This window comes from Vulpes lagopus, chromosome 1 (assembly GCF_018345385.1).
Source record: "Vulpes lagopus strain Blue_001 chromosome 1, ASM1834538v1, whole genome shotgun sequence".
Classification (NCBI taxonomy): Eukaryota; Metazoa; Chordata; class Mammalia; order Carnivora; family Canidae; genus Vulpes; species Vulpes lagopus.
In genome coordinates, this window is record NC_054824.1 from 176,419,100 (window position 1) to 176,438,630 (window position 19,531).

The 19,531-nt window shown below is 34.1% G+C and overlaps 1 protein-coding gene across 4 annotated transcripts in view; it reads right to left on the bottom strand.

Annotated features, from left to right (window-relative positions):
* Positions 1 to 45: 45 nt before the first annotated feature.
* Positions 46 to 19,531, bottom strand: part of RCOR3 (REST corepressor 3) — a 53,987-nt gene continuing 34,501 nt past the window's right edge. For 3 of the 4 annotated variants that reach the window (XM_041759453.1, XM_041759462.1, XM_041759475.1), the window contains exons 10-12: positions 11,594 to 11,651; positions 3,136 to 3,377; positions 46 to 2,661 (exon numbers count right to left, since the gene is read on the bottom strand). In XM_041759453.1, coding sequence (XP_041615387.1) covers positions 2,317 to 2,661; positions 3,136 to 3,377; positions 11,594 to 11,651 — 645 coding nt within the window. In that variant the 3' untranslated portion in view covers positions 46 to 2,316. The remainder of the gene's footprint in view (positions 2,662 to 3,135; positions 3,378 to 11,593; positions 11,652 to 19,531) is intronic. The other variant, XM_041759470.1, reaches the window with a different exon arrangement.

Below are 19,531 nucleotides of genomic sequence, written 5' to 3' on the forward strand. Positions count from 1 at the left end.
AATTCTTCATACAACATGAAATTATATAAAAATAGAAGACATAGACATCTTTAACTCTTTAATCCTTTGATTAAGCAGCAAGCATATCACTCTTCCAGGCCAAACACTGCTTAAACAAAAAAGAAAATTAATGACGTGCAAAATATTTACAAAATATGCAAAGCACACAATAAGACATCTCACTATATACATGTGTCATATTACTAATGAAGCTCAGATTTTTCTACTGTGTGCTCTAGTGTACGTAAATCAAATCACAGCACATCCCTCAGATACAGCATCTTGGCCCATGGCTGGGATAGAACAGATTTTTAAGTGAATCATAATATACTTAACAGCTGGACAGATGCTGGTGCTGACCAACTTGACTGACATGTCTCACACATTGTATACTGGTCTACTGACAAGAGACAAGACAATAAAAGCCATATAGTATGCACATATGCAAGACAATCTAAGTACTGTAAAAAAATGCTTTAGATACTTTCTTTTTAAGATATATAACTGCCCCCCCACCGTGGCTTTTAAAGTAAAAATAAGTATAAATTCCTGAATATTAAATCAGATTTTTATCTAGTTACAATCCAGGGGTAGGAACTATTTAAGATGATCCAGTGAGAAAGAAAAGACACACCCTGGAGGAAGTTTGTGCCAGAACTTAAGGTCCATATGAGAAGTGATCTAAACTTGAAAATTAAAACTAATCAATGAATTTAAAATCTAATAGCTCCTTAAGGCTTTAGAGCCAATAGGAGGGACTATTTTTCCAACACTGGGAATATATGACTTCTCAAAAACATAAATCAAGGGCCTTAGGTGTTGACTATTTCGTGACATAGTTCTAAATATGATGAGAATATAAATGTGCAAACATTTAGCCTTAAGTTCCACTAGTAATCTAAGTGATCTGTCCCTTTCCACAAGTCAGGATTCCAATATGAAATCACTGTATCAAAAATATTAGTAACACATTGTTGAAATACTATTACTTGTAAAATATTATTTGTAGGTGCTTAATGATTTATGTGTCAATTAAGACTTGAAATGTTTTTGCTTCTTTATAAAAAGGGGTCTGAGCATTTTAAGTTAACAGCACAACTGTGACAATATACTGATACATCTTTAGATAACACAGAACAAATTCTTAAATTTATTTTATGAAATAATGCTGATGATTTAACCCTAAACCAAACCCACAAGCACAGGTCGGCTGCAAGGAATACACAAATGTATCCAAATAGTACAATAGAGATTTATCAAGAAAACATCCTTTATATTAAACGTAGACCATATTAATGAGGGCAATTTTAAGTCAGAACCTAAACACAAAAAGGGTATTGTAAATAAATGCTTCCATAACCACTATCTTCACGTAACTGACAAAATATAATTCTCTTCTAAACTCCCCAAATATAGGCAACTACTAGTTAAAAGCAGATAGCATTTAGAAACATTAAAAAAAAAAAAATCAAAATTAACTCCATTTTCAAGGAACTTAAAGACATTGTACTTCAACAAATTAAGTTCTCATTTGTATGTAAAATTATTATTCCAATCCTCTTATTACTGACAGATGACGGGTCAATGACCTTTAAGCAAGGACTTTGCACTAGGACCCTAAAGTGTATGTTAAAGGGTTAGTAGGTTCAGTACATTCTTTGTGGTTTCATATAATTGCTTTGCAATTGATTAAATTGCTTTCTTTTAAAGGAATATATTAAAAATTCCTTTAGAAAAAAAAGCAAGATTTTTTTTGAAAAAAGGGATATGTACTATAATTTCTTAAATATGCACTAAATGAACATATGTCAAAATCTGAAATGCAGGCTATTTATTCTTGCACTCCTAACATAGGAAAATGTTAAAAATTAAATTAAGGAAGAAAGAAAAATTCAAACATCCTTAAGAAACTTAAGGAGTTTTCACAATTCCTAAGTCAGTATTTCTGTACTAAGAGTCTTGACTATGAAGAGGCAGAAATATAAAGAATCTCAATAAAATAAATACAGTAAAAACAAAACAAAAAAACCTTGGTATATAGAATACTTAGTCTTTTTTTTTCTTTTATGAGATCATGTCACTGAACGTATACTCTAGAAAGGAGGCTAACTATAGGCTTTTTGTTGTATTAACATTTAGTTCGGTTGTATGAACCAAAAAATTTCCTAGACACCCACTTATGCTAGCCCACTGCCACAGAACTAGTTCGCAGCCTCAGTATCTAGGAGGGATTGCTCTCTCCTCTTTTGCATCAGTCTGATGAGCATTGGTATAATGATGGGGTGAAGAGTTACTGTAGATCTGTCCAATTTAATTTTAGTGCAGTGAGGACTGTGAATCTGTCTGAATTCCAATAAGTGACGGTGGCTGTTGACCACCAACCGTGGACAACACTGGTCTTGGGTTTAGACGGGGTGGCATAGAATTAGCAGGGCGAATGAGAGGTGGTGGAGGCTGATTTAAAGTTGGCCGGGGCTGGATGAACCGAGCCTGCTGCTGGAGTGGAGGAGGCTGCCGGTGAAGAGCAGGGGCAGCAGGCAGTGTTGGACGAAGAAGTGGTGGAGGCTGGTTCAGAGTGGCAATGGGGGCTGTTGGTGTTGGAGTGGATGATGGGGCAGGAGGTGATGGACCCAGAGTCCGAGGAGCCTGTGGGGTCTGTGCCTAGAGGTGAGGAAACAAAAATACATGTATGAGATGAGAGTTCCTAACGAACTTAATACAATATAGTTTGGGCTGTCACAGGAAAAACAAAACAAATCAAAACAAAACAAAAACATAACACCAGTGTTTTTTGGAAGCACAAGCTTCTTTTATTTTAAACAAAACAAAACAAAAAACCAAAAACCGAAAAAGCAACGAAGCTACCAAACAGGCATCTTTATTAGTAAACAGCTTAACACTGGAAATAAAAATAAGACTATGAAAGAACAATACACTCTCCATTCTTCTAGGATCAGAACTTAGCATGTCATTAGGACTTAGGAGTCACCACCAGAGGGGAACCACTGGGTAAGTGTATTGTCAACCTTTCATGCTCATTTAGCTAGTCCTCTGACAGATTAACCTTACAGAACACACCACACAAAATGATGATTCCTCAACTCATATTAGCTCAAATTCCATACACAAACACACCTCCTCTTCTTCATCAGTGCTCTTCCCTGATGGCACATTAGAAGCACTTTTTGTCTCCTCCCCTAAAGTAGAAGCATCACCATTAGAAGCCTGGGTTCCTTGTTCTGCTTCCCACTCCTGCAATACCTCCTCTAAGTTAAACCGACGCCTGTAGTTTACAAAGAAGTTCTTCACTTGGCCAACAGTCTTGTTGCCAATTACATCTGCAATAGCTTGAAAATCTTTACCATATTTGCGGACACCTGGAAAGCAAAGTAAATAATACACCTGTGAAGGATCAATAAGGAGAGCTGTGTGTACTAAACATCATGCACACACAAAAGATACCAGCAATGAAAATCCTTTCTCATTAACTCTGCTCATGTCTCAATTCTGAGAGAGAGACTAAGATATCAGGGTCACAGATGAAAACTATCAATTATGTCATTTCAGCGAGCCAGCCACTTGCCTTCAACTGAACAATCAGAAACTTACCATTTTTTACATACTCAGTTATTTTCTCCAATCCTCTCTTGAACTCTCAAATACAGTCCATTTATTGTAAAGCATTGAATTCTTTGTTCCATCCTCAATTCCACATTCATTTATTTCCCTAGTAGCCAGTCACCTAAATTTGAGCAACACCGTTTGTAAACAAAACTGGATGGGAATGAGCCATCTCTTTTATCCCCTCAATGGACTGAGTGAGTAGTCTTAGAGTTCCCCCATTAAGAAAAGCATTATAATTTTGGTTGTAATACCAGCTTCAACAGGATTACTTGCCTAATCTCACCAGGGTACCAATGAACAGAAATGAGATAAGAATTTAAACACAAAAAAGAATCATCATGTGATGGGCAAAAAAAGGGGAAGCTATTTTTCAGAGTTGGTTGGATTTCAACTTATCTAATAGTCCCCAGACTGTGTATGAGGAAGATTCCTAGCTGTACTTTATAGCCTAAAGAATAGGGTTACAGTAGTGACTACTGTGTAGAGTACTTGTGCTCATCATCACTACCTTAAATTTAAGAAGGACTGTGCATTCAGTTGAGAACCTAAAAGTTTGTAATGGAAACTTTACTGTAGTGAAAGATTTGATTTATGAACTTGAGACAGTTATTCATACTACAGAATTTGGAATGACTTTATATAATCAGATAGATAATAAGGTGTTCTTAAGGGAATTCTAAAAGGACGTTCACTGGCTCATTCTAGAAAGATGCGCTTAACTCAAAATATAAAAGCTATCAAAATTTTTGATTTGACAACTTGATAACTACTGTTTAAAATATCAGAAAACAGTAACTCATTACAGAATGACAAAGGAGAAAGAAATGATACTTATGATAGTAAAGTCCATAATGTAACCTAAGCAACCAGAATCATGGGAATTTAAAGAAATTCAACATGTATACAATCACAGATGAGACAATAATATAAGGCTATGTTAACACTTCAGGAGAAATGCTAGATACATTCTTACAGATCCCCATTGGTATCATTTATCCAATTACCTTAAAGCACCATCATGACAAAATTCTTGTTTTTAATTTCTGCCTTTATTTTATAGAGAACTTGACTGTGAGTATCTTTTGCTTATATTCAACTAGGTAGGCTTGACTCTATCTATGGGGAGTCTTCTACCTTAAAGAAGAGCATTTTGAGCAGGAGGTTTGACATTATTAAGCTATAATGATTTTTAATACGGAGTTTGAGGTTTGTAAACTGCTCACTTGCTCTGTTCTCAAAGGGAAAGATATGTATGCCAATAAATTATGACACTTAACATTATTTATAGTATTTAGCAACATAAGTTCTCTTTAAATCCATGAGTTTATTTCCAGTTCAGACTCTGTAACTGAGTATATCTATCCTAAGGGTGACTAGGTTACAGTGAGGGTTTATTGGGCAATAGAATCTAAGGTTATTTAATATTAGGAATTATTGCTATATACTCAAGTACTTCTCTATCATTTATACTTTGGAAAATAACAACTCATTTGAGATTGCTGTTACTGAAAAACAACTCCTAATTTGAAATCAGACACAGTGTTCTATCGATGTACTAATTTTTACAAGAGATATTTAATTTATATTCTAGAAATGACCAAAGCTACTGAATATGAGTTTGGAAATGAAAACTTTAAATAAATCTAAGATAATTTTTCTGTATTGTAGCAAGAAGTCACATTAAGACTAACTCTGACTTCCAAGTATGAAGAGATATTACAATCCTCAGAATACCCATTTGTTTAGCAAAATATATTCCAAAATCCACCAGGAAGTTATCCCCATGTACATTCCATTTTACAACTGTCCTCCTTTTTTTGGATCTTGTTTTATTTTCTCTTACTCAATGGACTTTACCTTGTCACCAACATTGTTGTACTTCCAGAATTATAGACCCACAAACCAAAACTACTTCCTATAGGAGCCTTAGTTTTCCCAGATACTTTGGATGTCAAGGACTTTTTCCAAGTCGCCTAGGTTCTAAGTGACCCAGATATGTTTATTATTAACTCATGTATGCCAGTTTCATATAAACTACTTTACAAAATCTTAAGGCTCAGACCATACTGCAGACTTTTATAGTCTGAATGAGGATCCCACTCATGTCCTGAGAACAAATGGGCCTTCAGGAATATTAATGCCCTCAACTTGCAGGATGGCTGGGCAGAGACTGGAATAACTAGAGCTCCTTGGCAGTCCTCTCTGGACAACAGCAGCCTCGTCCATTTGCCCCAGAGTGTTGTGACAAATTTCATTAATTTTTTTTCTGTATACCATGATGTGAGAAAGGTTGGAAAGTACTGTCCTATGAAATATAATGCTGGGTACATAGGGTACTCAGGGAATAGGACTGATTTTTCTCCCCCACACCACAAGGGTCACATATAGCTAAATTCTTTACCACCTTCACACTTCCCATGAAGCTGGTTCAATAGCATATTTTGGTTAGAAGGTGGAATTCTTAAAGTCCATACTGTGGCTGATAACTAGTTAAATTCTAATGAAACACCAACTTAAGATTTACTAGGGCAGCTCCTTCAAAAGAATCCGCAGCTAGGCTTCTGGAAGAAAACCTAGCAGGTGTAGCAATGCAGAGCAATGAACTTTAACTTCCCAAGGTATCAGAGCCACTTTAGTTCCAATTTGTACCTAGAAGAAGGGTGGTCCATTCTTTTTTCACAATTTTATAATAAGGCCATCCGATTGCTTTATCAGCATGGGAATTAAATTGTGACTAAATCTCTCTTCCTGAAGATGTAAAAGGATTAGGTCCATCTGAACCATGGTTTTAAATTAAACTTCTCACCTTTAGGGCCAAAGGTCAGTTTTTAAAGGTTAGTAGAATAAAATTTTAGAAAATCCTGGAACAGGTATATTGTAAATTTCCCAGGAAGAGAAAAAAAAGTGTTTTCAGTCAAATTTTGAAAGTTATAGTGAAACAACCTGGCTTCCTATGCTGGCAGATGATACCTTATAATCTTTAACATACACTTTTACAGTTTTGCTTGGAAATTAATATAGAAGTATAACTCTCGTCACATTTTATAAAAGCCCACATTCTCCAAACAGTATTCTTCACTCTGCTCCACAAAAAAACATATATTCATATTTTTAAAAATTTGGCTAGTAAGACTGTAACTTCAGGGGCATTTGCAGTGTAGTGTTTCTCAACTGTGGACACAGAATTATAGGCTCTCCCCTCCTCTATCTCTCCTGAGATAGAAGGGATATCATGAATCTGCTTTTGGTATATTTAAAATGTTATTTTTAAAATCTGATCTTGGGCTACCAAAAAAGTCAAAACGTTAAGAGTAGCAAGCTGCTTCCAGGTAGTACAACTTGTGTGTGTTTGGGGGTGGTGGTGGTATTATTTCTTGCTTCTTTATAACAATATTTCTTAAGTGAGCATGTATTTAGTATATAACCAGGAAACCTATTTCTGAAATAAGAACATAGTGATATCTAGAAATCCCAGGGATGTGGTTCTTTCCTATCAATAAAATATTAATTTTAAACTCAAACCATTTGGCAACATGCATTTCTTTCTACCACCTATAAATCTTTTCAAGAATTCATAGTAAAGAAAAGATACCAACAGCAGTGGGACAGTGAATGGTGCATCTATCTAGGTGAGGTCTAAAAGTCAGAATCAATTCTCTTTCTAATATCTAGCCTTTCTCTTCTGAGTCTTGTGTTCCCATCATCCTTGTTTTAAGTTAAATCCCATCACAAAGATGCTGGAAATTTTGAATCATTAATTCTTTGAAGCAAGTGCATCAGAGGGCTGACAATTATACTTTTGGGTCTCCATTCTTGTGATACCTGTTATAATAGAAGAAACTCTCTAAAGCAAATGAGTGTCTTTTAGATGAAAAAATATGAATCTCCTGATCTCCCTTTCCTTTTGATTATTCACGTAATGGGTTATAATCTCTGTTTTAATCAAGCACCAAAACCATTCTCTCCTCCTTTAATAAACATACTTTTTTTTTTTTAAATGTACAAGATAAAATTAGAAGAAAATTTCGAGGCTTACAACCTAAAAACAAATAAAATGTATAAACTACAGGAAGAGAAGCTAACATTTAACTGTGAAAGCATAACTGACGTGAACATAGTTCCATCATTTCCTGTTTTATAAGAAGACAGGTAATATGAAAAGGGGGAAAAAAAACCCTAAAAATTAAAGCTCATATCCTGATAAAACTGGGAAAGTTTCTTGTTGTTTACCCCAAAATAGCACTAACATTTTGGTTGCGGAGTATATTATTTTTTAGCACTAATGATTATGAAATGAATACATTTAAGGGAAGGCCTAAAATAAATACTGTATATACTAGGTTCTGCCCTTCTATACTTTAAAGAGTCAATGTTTTGTCCTATCATTTAAATGTATTATTATTTTTTGAAAACAGTTAAAAATTGTTCCATTTTACATGAAAAAAATACACCCAAATCTAGTTCCTTTCTTAATTCTTGCTAAATAAGAAATGTTTATCATATGAATATCAAGACTGATTTTAGGATAACTTCTAAGAGCACTACAGATTAGAAAAAATCATTTATATATATATGAAACAAGCTATAAATAGGGATATTTCCACTAACATGAACTGTGAAGACTATAATTAATCTGTTAACTAGTTTGTTGTAATAGAGAACTCAGATACTTGGGGCACCTGGGTGGCTCAGTGGCTGAGCATCTGCCTTTGGCTCAGGGTGTGATCCTGGGGTCCTGGGATCGAGTCCCACATTGGGCTCCTTGCAGGGAGCCTGCCTTTCTCTCTGCCTATGTCTCTGTCCCTTCCGCTGTGTCTCTCATGAATAAATAAAATATTGAAAGAAAGAAAGAAAGAAAGAAAGAAAGAAAGAAAGAAAGAAAGAAAGAAAGAAAGAAAGAAAGAAAGGATAGAAAGAGAAAAAAAAAAGAAAACTCAGAAACTTAAAGGCTGAAACAGATTATAGAAAGTATAGAAATACATTCTTAACAAGTACTTTTTAGAGGTTTAAATTAGCCACACTTATAATAATAACCTATCTGGGGACTCTTGAAGAATGTTAATGAAGTTATAAGATACCTAGAGCTAACATTAACAATTATAAACAGACATTCTTGTTTGGTCTGAGCAGGACTCCCTGCCCTTCCAAATAGGGGAGAAAGAAGGAAAAATAGCTTAATATTTATTTACTTATTCACCATATAAATAAATAAAATTTATTTATTTAAATAGTTATTATTTAAATGGTAGTATTTAGTTAACAACAATGTGAGTAGATGGGGAAAAAGTGGGAAATATATATTTAAGCCCTAGGAAATAATCCTAATATATGTATGTGGTTTTAAAAGTTACAACAAAAAAGTTTATTTAATAGTAGAATTATAAGTCTCACTATGACACTATAGAGTTTATATTTCTCTCTCCAGGTCACTCTAATAGTCAACTATGAGCAAGATTTAAAAAGGCATTTAATAAATGAGTGTCAAATCAGAATATACACAAAATGTCTTAAATATAAAATGCTTTAAAACTAAAATGTTAATATCAAAACAAATGATTTATATTTTATAAAACTGAAAGTCATAATAATATATAAAGGTTTATCAAACATGAAGATTAAAGAGAAGAAAAACAAAACAATTGCCCACTAAGATGGGTACTTATGGACAGCAAACTACATGTTAAAATAAAACCTGTGGTTATGTACATTAACCACAGAGATTCAGGTACAGGTGACATTACTATAAGATTACACTGTTTATAAGACACACATCTGAGCATTATATGAACATGTGGGCTCATTAGCAAAAATAGCACTTTCTGTTTTCCCTAAGATAACTATTTTGGACACAAAGAGCTCCATATTGTTTTATTTTATATAATGAGCACTTTCCCCCCAAAAAAAGCCTAAAAAACTCAAAGTGAAACAAAAATTCCCTAGAGTTAAGATAAAGACATTAACATATTAAGAAAGTGGCTTCAAAATCCTAAGAACATGTATATTTTTGTACAAATTGCTGCATTAGTGTAATTTATTTAGGAATTAACTTTTTAAATATATAAGAATACTGAATATCTCAGCAGAGATGAAATGTTTGATTATATACAAATTCTTTTAATACTTATAAACTGAGATAATATCCACATATACAGCTCAAACTATACATGTAAATCTTGCCATTGCTCATTCTCTTGAATGCAGCTCTACATATTTGATCTAGCCATAAGATTCCATGGTAGTACTGCAGAACAATATCAAATCTTGAATCCTCTAGAAACATTAACCCAGATTTTCCTCACAAGTCTCTCCAGAAAATCCTTTCACTGGGATATTTTCTTATAGTAGAGTACAATTTTTAATACTAACCTTTAAGCAACTGAAATACCGGAAATCAGGGTTAAATTCTATGGGCTACCCACAAACACACACACACGCTAAGATGGATAGAAACACGGGCTTTACATCAACAAAAGCAATGTTTCCTCAAATAACTATATTAGAGCTATAAGTCATAGATCTAAATCAATAGGAAGCAGCCTCTGAAAATACTAGGTTTCTTTGTTTGTTTTTTAAGTAACACAGAGCTTGCACTCATGACCCTGAGATCTAGCAGCATGCTCTATGGAGTAGGCCAAGTAGGCGCCCCTACCCATTTTTTTTTCCTACTCATTTTTAAATCTAAATTTTAAACAGTTTCTAATTTAAACATAGCTATTATTGAACATTATAAACTAATTAAACTTTGTTCTGACTCATTTAGAAACTTAGTTCCCCAACTATAGATGTGCTCCATGCACATACCTCACTCTGTCTCCATAGGATCAAGTGTTTATTCTGTTTATAAAATGACTGTCTTGTGCTGTACAAGCCAAAGAGAAGGCTGACATCATCCCGATGGCACCCTCCTGTGACATTTTCTAATCACACTGGCAGGGTAATTCTTACTTACTCTAGTCCAAACTGCAGAGTCATCTATTAACCAATCTTTAATTACATTACTCTCACATCCAAATGATACCTGCACAACCTTTTTGAGTAAAATATGTTTTCTGTGTTTGAATACTTAGAAATATTTTTTAAAGTATACTTATATGTTTTGTTTCTCTTACAGCAGTTAACCTAGATAAAAAAAGCTATTAGTATTCAACACAAAGAGGGTTCAACCACAAAAAACCAAATTGGAGACCAAATTTATAATTACACAATCAGTCCTACAGAAGTTTATCTTGAACAAAAAAGAAACAAAAAACAAAAAACTACAACACTGAATAAAAAATACACAGTTTGTCCTTCCTTAAGTAATTCAAACATGGGAAAAATCCAATTTAATAATGCTACTAATTTGCCCATGGGATTCACAATACAAAAAGTGCTCTTCCATATAATTTAACAAAGCATTCTTATAAATAGTACGTTTAAAATGCTATATATATATTTTAATGTATCTTTTAACTCTATATATATGTTTTAAAGTCAGCCTTCTAAGCATTCAGTGGCTTCATATCTCTTAAGTTACGATACACTGAAAATTAAGTATATCATTAATATTTTCAGTACCTGACATTTATCAAATAGAGAAACACTATTATACAGAGTAATTAGAAAAACCAGAAACATATAATAGTTTATGCTTTTAATGATGAGTTATCAATGACTAATATAGTAAGAATGAACCCAACTGCAGGAAAACTGAAGCAAAGGCACAGAGACCATATGACTTGTTCAAGCTTATCATCACCATCATTGTTAAGGTTGAGAATGTGCTACATGCGGTACAGGACCCAAAATGCATATAAGCTCAGTAAAGTCACATCCACAAGAACAAAACAGAATTCCTGGTTATCAGGACTTTGTGGTAAACACAAGAGCCCTTTCTTGATCCATTTCTAAAGGAAGGGAAGAACTATGGTAGTCACCTTTCATGACAAGTTAAATAATTAACAACAATAACTGCTTATCTTTAATATACCTTGCACTGCTAGAAGCTGCTCCTCTGTGGTCCAACGGGCATTAATTTTCTGATTTGACTACAAAATTAAAGAGAAGTTTCCTAATGAGGATATGAAGACAGACATTTTTCCAAAGTGCTTATTTTTGTTTAACTTTTCACCAAATCATAGACACGAGATTACTAAAACTCTGATTTATGAAAATTCTGTTTTTAAAAGAATTAAAAAATATATTCTGAGTTACCTTTTACCCACACAAAAAATATGAAAGGGAAATGTACCAATTTGGGAGAATGAACAACATTCACATTTATACTCTAGTCAGAGGCATTAAAACTGAGAAAATCTATTAGTCATCCATTTTCCAACTACAATGTTCCTATCACACATGGCAAGTATTAATTTTAGCCTAGTTTTAAACATTTAAGAGATTTATCTTTAGAGAGGATCTGTAACTTGCTCTAAAATTTTTTCTCTCCACATTTATTTATTTATTTTCTCTTCACGTTTAGATTAAACCTAACCTTACTCCAACAAAACCAGTGTTATAAATTAATACAGAATTGTACATTAGGCCCAATTCCTAAAATATTTCTTAAATTTCTGAAGTAGAAAGTGACCCACTATAAGAATTGATTTTTCCCCCCAAGACCTCCCCAGATTTCTCCCACAATTTTTGTTTAAAAAAAATCCCAAGTTTAGGATTTTTACTATGGCAAAACTACAATATTAAATACATAATCAAATTTCATTAGTGTATACCCACTGATTAGCACAAGGACTTTGGCAGTCAAAGGAGAGACAGAAATTAAGTACACCAGGCTACAGAGGTTTACAGAAGAAACTGCCCAGATAAACTGGCCTGGTGTACTACATGGCTAGGCTGGACAAAATAGAAAGAAAGGCTTCCTTTGAGAACAAGTGTTTAGGCCTTATCTCACTCATGATCTTAATAAAAGTTTCTTCAGCACATAGAGGTTCTAGGGTATATCTACTTTCTCACCATGAGTGAAGAGTTGTAAAAAGTAAGCATTCAGAAGAAAGAATAAAACAAAAATTCAAAATTAGAAAAAAATTATTTGAGATTAAAAAAAAAAAAAAACAAAACACAGAGTAAAAGAGGGAAAAACCTAAAGCAGAAAGCAATGATAATACCAGATGAGGAGATTAAGAAGAGATAGTAAGGCAAGGCCAGGCAGATAGTGGATAAGTCTCAAGATGAGGATACTGGCAAAGAAGCAAAAGAATATTAAAAAGGTAAAGAAAAAAAAAAGAAATAAAAAGGTAAAGAAAAAGAGGGGGCTATAGGCTGTAAAGAAGCAGTAATAAAAGAAGGGTGAACCAAGGTTTAGAAAGTGAAAAAAAGGAATGAAAAAAAAAGGAGATCAACGAGAATGGAAAGGAGCTAATATGTTGAGTTGAAACCCAGCAGTCTGATGCCACCTGTACTGTGAAAAGGTAGATAAAAGAGGTCCTTGGTACCCAAGGATAATTGGTACTAGAACCTTTTTAAAACAGGTCCACATATTTCAGAATAAACGGTAAAAAAGGGTTGACTTCAACTTCATCTGAAATATGAAACTAAAACTTACGAAATTAAAAAAATGATTAAATACACTTTAATTAAAGCTCCCATCTTTGCTGACCATACAATGGTGTAACATTCACTGGCTTTGAAATTTACAATACGAGCACAGAGTGGGTCATTTCTGTTCTGAAGACCTCAACAATTCTTTCAAGGGCCTCCCTTAATTCTTTGTTACTCAAATTCTTTTTTGAAGTTCCTCTGAGTCATCATCCTTTTCTCTTCAATGGTTAACTGCTAAATACCCATCTGTCAACAATTTTGCAAGAGATTAAAGTCATTCTCTTGTACTTTCATAGACTTGAAGAAAATCTTTTGCAAGGTTTAAAATTTCATTTTGGTTTGTGCTGTATTTGCATTACATTAGCAAGAAAGTAAGAGAGAAGGATGTTGATGAGATGGGTAGGAAAGTAACAGCTAGAGTTAATTAGGGATAGCTGGTGAGCACAGCCTAATTTTATAAGTGCTTAGTTCATTAGTGAATATTCTCTTGTATGGCAACTTGTGCTTCTCTATGAATCCTTTAGATTAATGAGCATTTGGATACAGAGATCTCCTGTAATACTACAAGGCAAGTTATTCTGAGGACTAAAGTTAGAATAAATGTAAAATATATATTAAGCTATGTTTAGGACATATGTAAAAAACACTGTCACAGCACCTGAACAGAAGCTAAAGTTGATCAAGTGGTGTTTGTTAAACCTGAAAGGCAGAAACTGGAAGAAAATGTATCATTAATGGAAAAGAACAAAAAAATGAAAGTAACATGCACTATGAAAACTTATTTTGCCTTATAAGCAAATTAGGAGATAGGATAAACACAAATAGCTACTAATAAAATTAGTTCAGAGTATGCTAGGGATTCAAAGATGAGAGGAAGAAGTCACAATGACTAGAACAGAGAAGAAAGCCAGTTGGAGGGGGTGGACACTGCGGTGGGTTACAGAACAGAGTAAGTTTCTGAAAGGCAAAGATGAGAAGACACACCATGTATAAACAACAACAGGATCAACAATTAGGAAGAAGTGATAAGCCTGGAAGTTGGTGATATTTAAAATATAGTAGGGACCACTTTTTGGAAAGGCAGTAAATACCAAGGTTAATGAGCTCACACTAAATTTAATATGCAATAGTTTTTTGTGGGGAGGGAACAGGGGGAGAGGAGCAGGATTCTAACCAGAGGAAGATTTGAAGCCTGGACAGCTGGGTAGAGGATAGTGCTGTTAAGGACCTAAGAAGTTATGAAATGCTGAGTGGGGAGGTGTGGGAAGGCAAGACTGAGATGAGGACTGTAACTTGGGGTTCACTGACAATGAGTTTTAAGCAGGACATCCAGGTGGAGCTCAGGTTCACTTGAGGCTAAAATAGATTCATCTATGCAAACACAGCTTTTAAAGGTCTGGAAAATGTTTATGAGGGAAAACAATGGAGTCATATTCAGATGTAAGATTCTAAAATCAACCTATGAATTAAAAAAAAAAAGATTTTTTTGCTTCTAATTCCAAATTACTATTGAAATGTTCCTATAAAGGTAGTCATGGAGATAGGCACATAATCTCTCAATAAGTCCACATGGCCAGGTATTCCTCCAACACCGAAATGAACCACTAGTTTTTCAGTTAATCCAAGATGAAGCCTTTGACTGAAATTTAGGGTAGCAGTGAATGAAAAAAAAACATAAATACATATTTAAATACTACAATTTCAAGAAAAGGAGACTGCTTACCCAGGAGGCATGAGGAAGCTAAAGCCTTCTAAAGATATAGTGGATTCAGAGTTCCAGCCCCTAACTGCTGACTCTACGGGAGACACTTGATAAAAAGGAATTCAGGCAGGATTGCCAGCTCTCCTCTACTTGCTATTACTAGACATACTCATATCTGTGGTTGAGTTTGTGTCATTTAAATGTATATATGACGTAATTTTAATATAGTGAAGTGATGAGTTTGTATGATGTTTCCGAAGAGAAGTGAGTTTTGAGGAGAAAAACTTGGGAGAATGTTTATATTTATGTATAGAAAGGAAAATTACTCTGAGAAAGGAACATAATTACAAAAGGCAACATCACCTCTCAAAAGTTAAAGGAAGAGAGAGATTGTCATCTCTGTCAAGGTTCAGAAGAAGGCAAGAGAAATGAATTAGAGCTGTGGAATTTTTGATCAGTAGCAGTGTTAGCCTTTAAGCAGTAGCTTCAGTGAAAAATGTAGGGAAGAGGATTGAAATTGCATTGAATTATAGAATCTGTGTATGACAAAACAGAAGCAGTGGAAGAAAGGGAAGAGTGAAGAAGAAACAGGGTCAAAATTTTTTAAATACATAAGATTCCTTCCAGTTACTGATTTTTCTATTCTCTTTTAAACTTTGGTAAAGATTTGTTTAATTTACAGAAAGGACAACTAAAATATATCTAGGAATCTAAAATTGTGTAGTAGTTATGGTTAGCTAGGCAATACCATTGAGAACATTCTTCTACAGCAAACCGCAGCCTGAAATACTGTTGTCTATAAAATAATAAAATATTAATCTCAACTAAAATAATACAACATATAATAGTTATAAAACTAAAAATATGAAAAGCCCCAAAGAGCCTTCAAGAACAACCTATGACTTCCTTTGTGAATTCAGTTTCTTTACTGCATCCTTTCCCTGCTAAATTAGTCTTCACATCTTTCCCATTTTTGTCAGGAGTAGATTCATACTATCTCTGAATTGAAAGAATCAGAAAAGGGCACCATGTTAAACTTTCCATCCAATCCTGAAAATTTCATCCAACATCCATAATGAAAGGATGTCACCCACCTATGCATGAAAACATCCACAGGTGGGAAAATGCCTAGCTTCAAAAAGCACTCCTGTTTTAGCTTCTTCCTTCCTGGATTCATTAATTTCCTTTTCCCCATATACCTACCTCCAACCAAAACAGATCAAAGCATAAGCCCACAGGCTACCACTCCCCCCAACATTCTTACATACTATCAAATAGATATATTAATTTCTATTTTGCAATGTTCTTTGCCTTTATCATTTGCTGTCCACTCCTACAACTAATATCTGACCTTACCCCAAAACCCCTTTTTACCATTTATCACTCACATGCCTAGTATTTCAACAGCTGTAACACTTCCAACTTAGCCTGTATAATACTGCCAGGATAACCTTCCAAAAGTTAAAAATTCCCATTACATCCTTTCTATATCAAAGAAACTACAAGGTCTTCCCATTTGACCTAATTTCAAAGGCAAACTTCTCTTCTTAGCTCCCACAGACTTTTATACCCTGGCCCTTACCCAGTGATCTCTATCATAAAGAAGCCCCGGTTGAACTCAATTCTGTTAACATCTCTCTACACCGCGTTTACTCGTCCTCTGCATCCAAGTTGGCTTTCCGAAGTAGACAATATGCTTCATGAGAGAAAACGGTTTTACACTTCCACTAAATTCTCCATAGTAATTGGCACAGTGAGCACATGGTAAGTGCTCAGGGAATACTCGTTGACTGGTGTTCTCCCCCACTGGATTTATACATATTTTGAATGTACTGTTCAACATCAAACCAGTGTTCCTATTACTCCCTCTGCCTGCCCATTTTGTATGTGCAAAACTCCTACTCATCCTTCAAACCTCAGCTGAAACATCCCCTTTAAAGTCTTCCCCGATTAACCTAGTAAGAATAACTACTTATTTTCCTGTAGCATTTTACTTATAAACCTATCACACAACTTTAATGTTTGTCTTATAACATCTAGACTGTTTTTCTTTTAGATAGAAAAATCCATCTCTTCCTCATTTAAATTTGTCCTCTCTTACCCACACACACTTTCCACAGTGCCTAAAACAGTGCCTTATATGAAATAAGTGATTAATAAATACTTATGGGAAGAAATAGACTTTCTTCACCAAATTTTTTCCTAAGTGAAAATAACAAATACAACCAAAATGAGTAAGTAAAGCATCTTAGTAAATGTTTATTTCCAGTTGAGTTACATCACTTAGTAGCTTATTATTCTAATGGTTAATGAAATTTTTATTACCTATTAAGGCAGAATTTCTATTACCTAACCAAAAGAAAAGGGGATACATTACATGATTTTTCAAGGTCTTTACTATGACTGTTAATCTAGTATTTTGAAACAGATCTATTCAGATTGTTCTTCCCTGCAAAGCAATAGAAATAATATGATAAATATAAATACATCCTGAGCATTTTCTAGGTAATAAAACCTACATACATTTTCAATTTATATGAGTTCAATAAATTAACCTCAAATTAATATTCAAACTTCACTCTATGGATGGTAGAGTCTTAAGATTTTGGTTGTTTCGTTTTGATCATTATTTTTACAAAAACCCAAAAGATGTAATAAATGTCTGATAACCTCTAACCTCAAAACTGCCTTCAAAGGTGAGAGTCAATATATAGTTTTGCTATTAAATGAAAACTTTTGGGACGCCTGGGTGGCTCAGCAGTTAAGCGTCTGCATTTGCCTCAGGGCAGGATCCTAGAGTCCGGGGATTGAGTCCCACATGGGGCTCCCTGCATGGAGCCTGCTCTTCCCTCTGCCTGTGTCTCTGCCCCCCTCTCTCTGTGTGTCTCATGAATAAATAAATAAAATCTTTAAAAAAAACAAAAAAACGAAAATGTTCAAAGGCAAGAGGGAGAATGATACAAATCTAGGACTCCAACTACAGTCTAAGATTGTGAAATATAGCCAAAATTTCACTATTGACTAGATGTGTGACATGATCAATCCAGTTACCCTTTCTGAGGCCCAGTTTTGTCATGTAAAATAGTATTTGCTTCATCTACTTCTTGGGATTTATGTGAGCATCAAATCAAATAGCATAAAGTTATAAATGCTATTATTGCATTTTAACGTTTTACTTTATTCATACTAATGAGAGAGGCTATCCTTCAATTTTCTGAAAAAATTGAGGTTAGAATCATCATTTTCTTGAAAACTTGGTAGGCTTTTTCTGTAAAACTGTCTGGACCTGGCATTTTCTTATGAAAAACTGCTAACTGTTCCTTCATTTTATTTAATGACAATAAACCTATCAGGTTTTCTTTCTTTCTTTCTTTTAATTTTTTTTAAAATTTATTTATGATAGTCACAGAGAGAGAGAGAGAGAGAGAGAGAGAGAGACAGAGACAGAGACAGGCAGAGGGAGAAGCAGGCTCCATGCACCGGGAGCCCGACGTGGGATTCGATCCCGGGTCTCCAGAATCGCGCCCTGGGCCAAAGGCAGGCGCTAAACTGCTGCGCCACCCAGGGATCTCGGTTTTCTTTCTTTTTAAGACAATTTTGGTAAGATATATTTTCCTGTGAATTTCTAAGTTTTCTTTAAAAATTTGAACTTATTGACATAAAGTTCTTTATAGTATTCCCCTATTTTTAATATCTACTGTAATTTATTAAGTTTAGTTTTTAAGTTATAAAATTACAGACACTTAAAGCTTTTGGCTTTTATGCATTTTAATGCATAAATATGAAATTAAAATAATTTCAATATAAAACTTAAGATAATTTTTGTTACAATACTATAAAGTAGTATTCTTTGTATCACTATCTTTAAATAAGTGGAAATGTCACTAGAATGTTTGTCAGTTTATTTACCTGTGGGTTTGAAATGAGATGTCACATTAGTCTATGTATATTTCATTCTTTCCCATCACCTAACCTTATTGAAAGAGACCATTTAAAACAAAACAAAAAAACAAGAACAGTCTTATTCCTAATGATTATTCCTTTCTGATTCTAATGAGTGAGACAAAATATGGTGCATTTGTTCTGAAGTACTCTCCCCTACACTTCTGCCCTCCCCTCAAGCCCCTCACACATATTTCATTTTTAGATATTTCAGGCAACTTGTGATGGTGGTGGGGGGGGGACAGGGGGCATCCCATTAGGACCAAATAAGATTATTTGATTATTAAATACATAGAAAGGCCAGTCCAGGATATGAAGCACAGAAGAGGAGTCTTTAAAAAAAAAAAAAAAGAGAAATAAGAGAAAAGATTTATAATAGAGGTTTCTATTAAAAGACTTGATTGGACTTTATGGGCATTTAAGTATTCCTATAATTATCACACATATCAAATATATATTACGTTTCAGAGGAAACAGGAGAAAGACTTGAGAAAAGTTAATCTACATCTTGTTTTTCAACTTCACATTTTCAAGTAGTACAAGAATGTTATTAATTAACTCACATACTAAAATCCTAGTTGAAAATGTGAGTCACAAAAGACAAGTATATTAAAATAAAAAATTATTAAAATTGCTAAGTAAGCTCCTTTTCTTGTGTTTTTTTTCTTGTTGTGTTACCAATTCACACAGTTAGGAAAAGGCTTTGAGCAAACATTGCTGCAGACC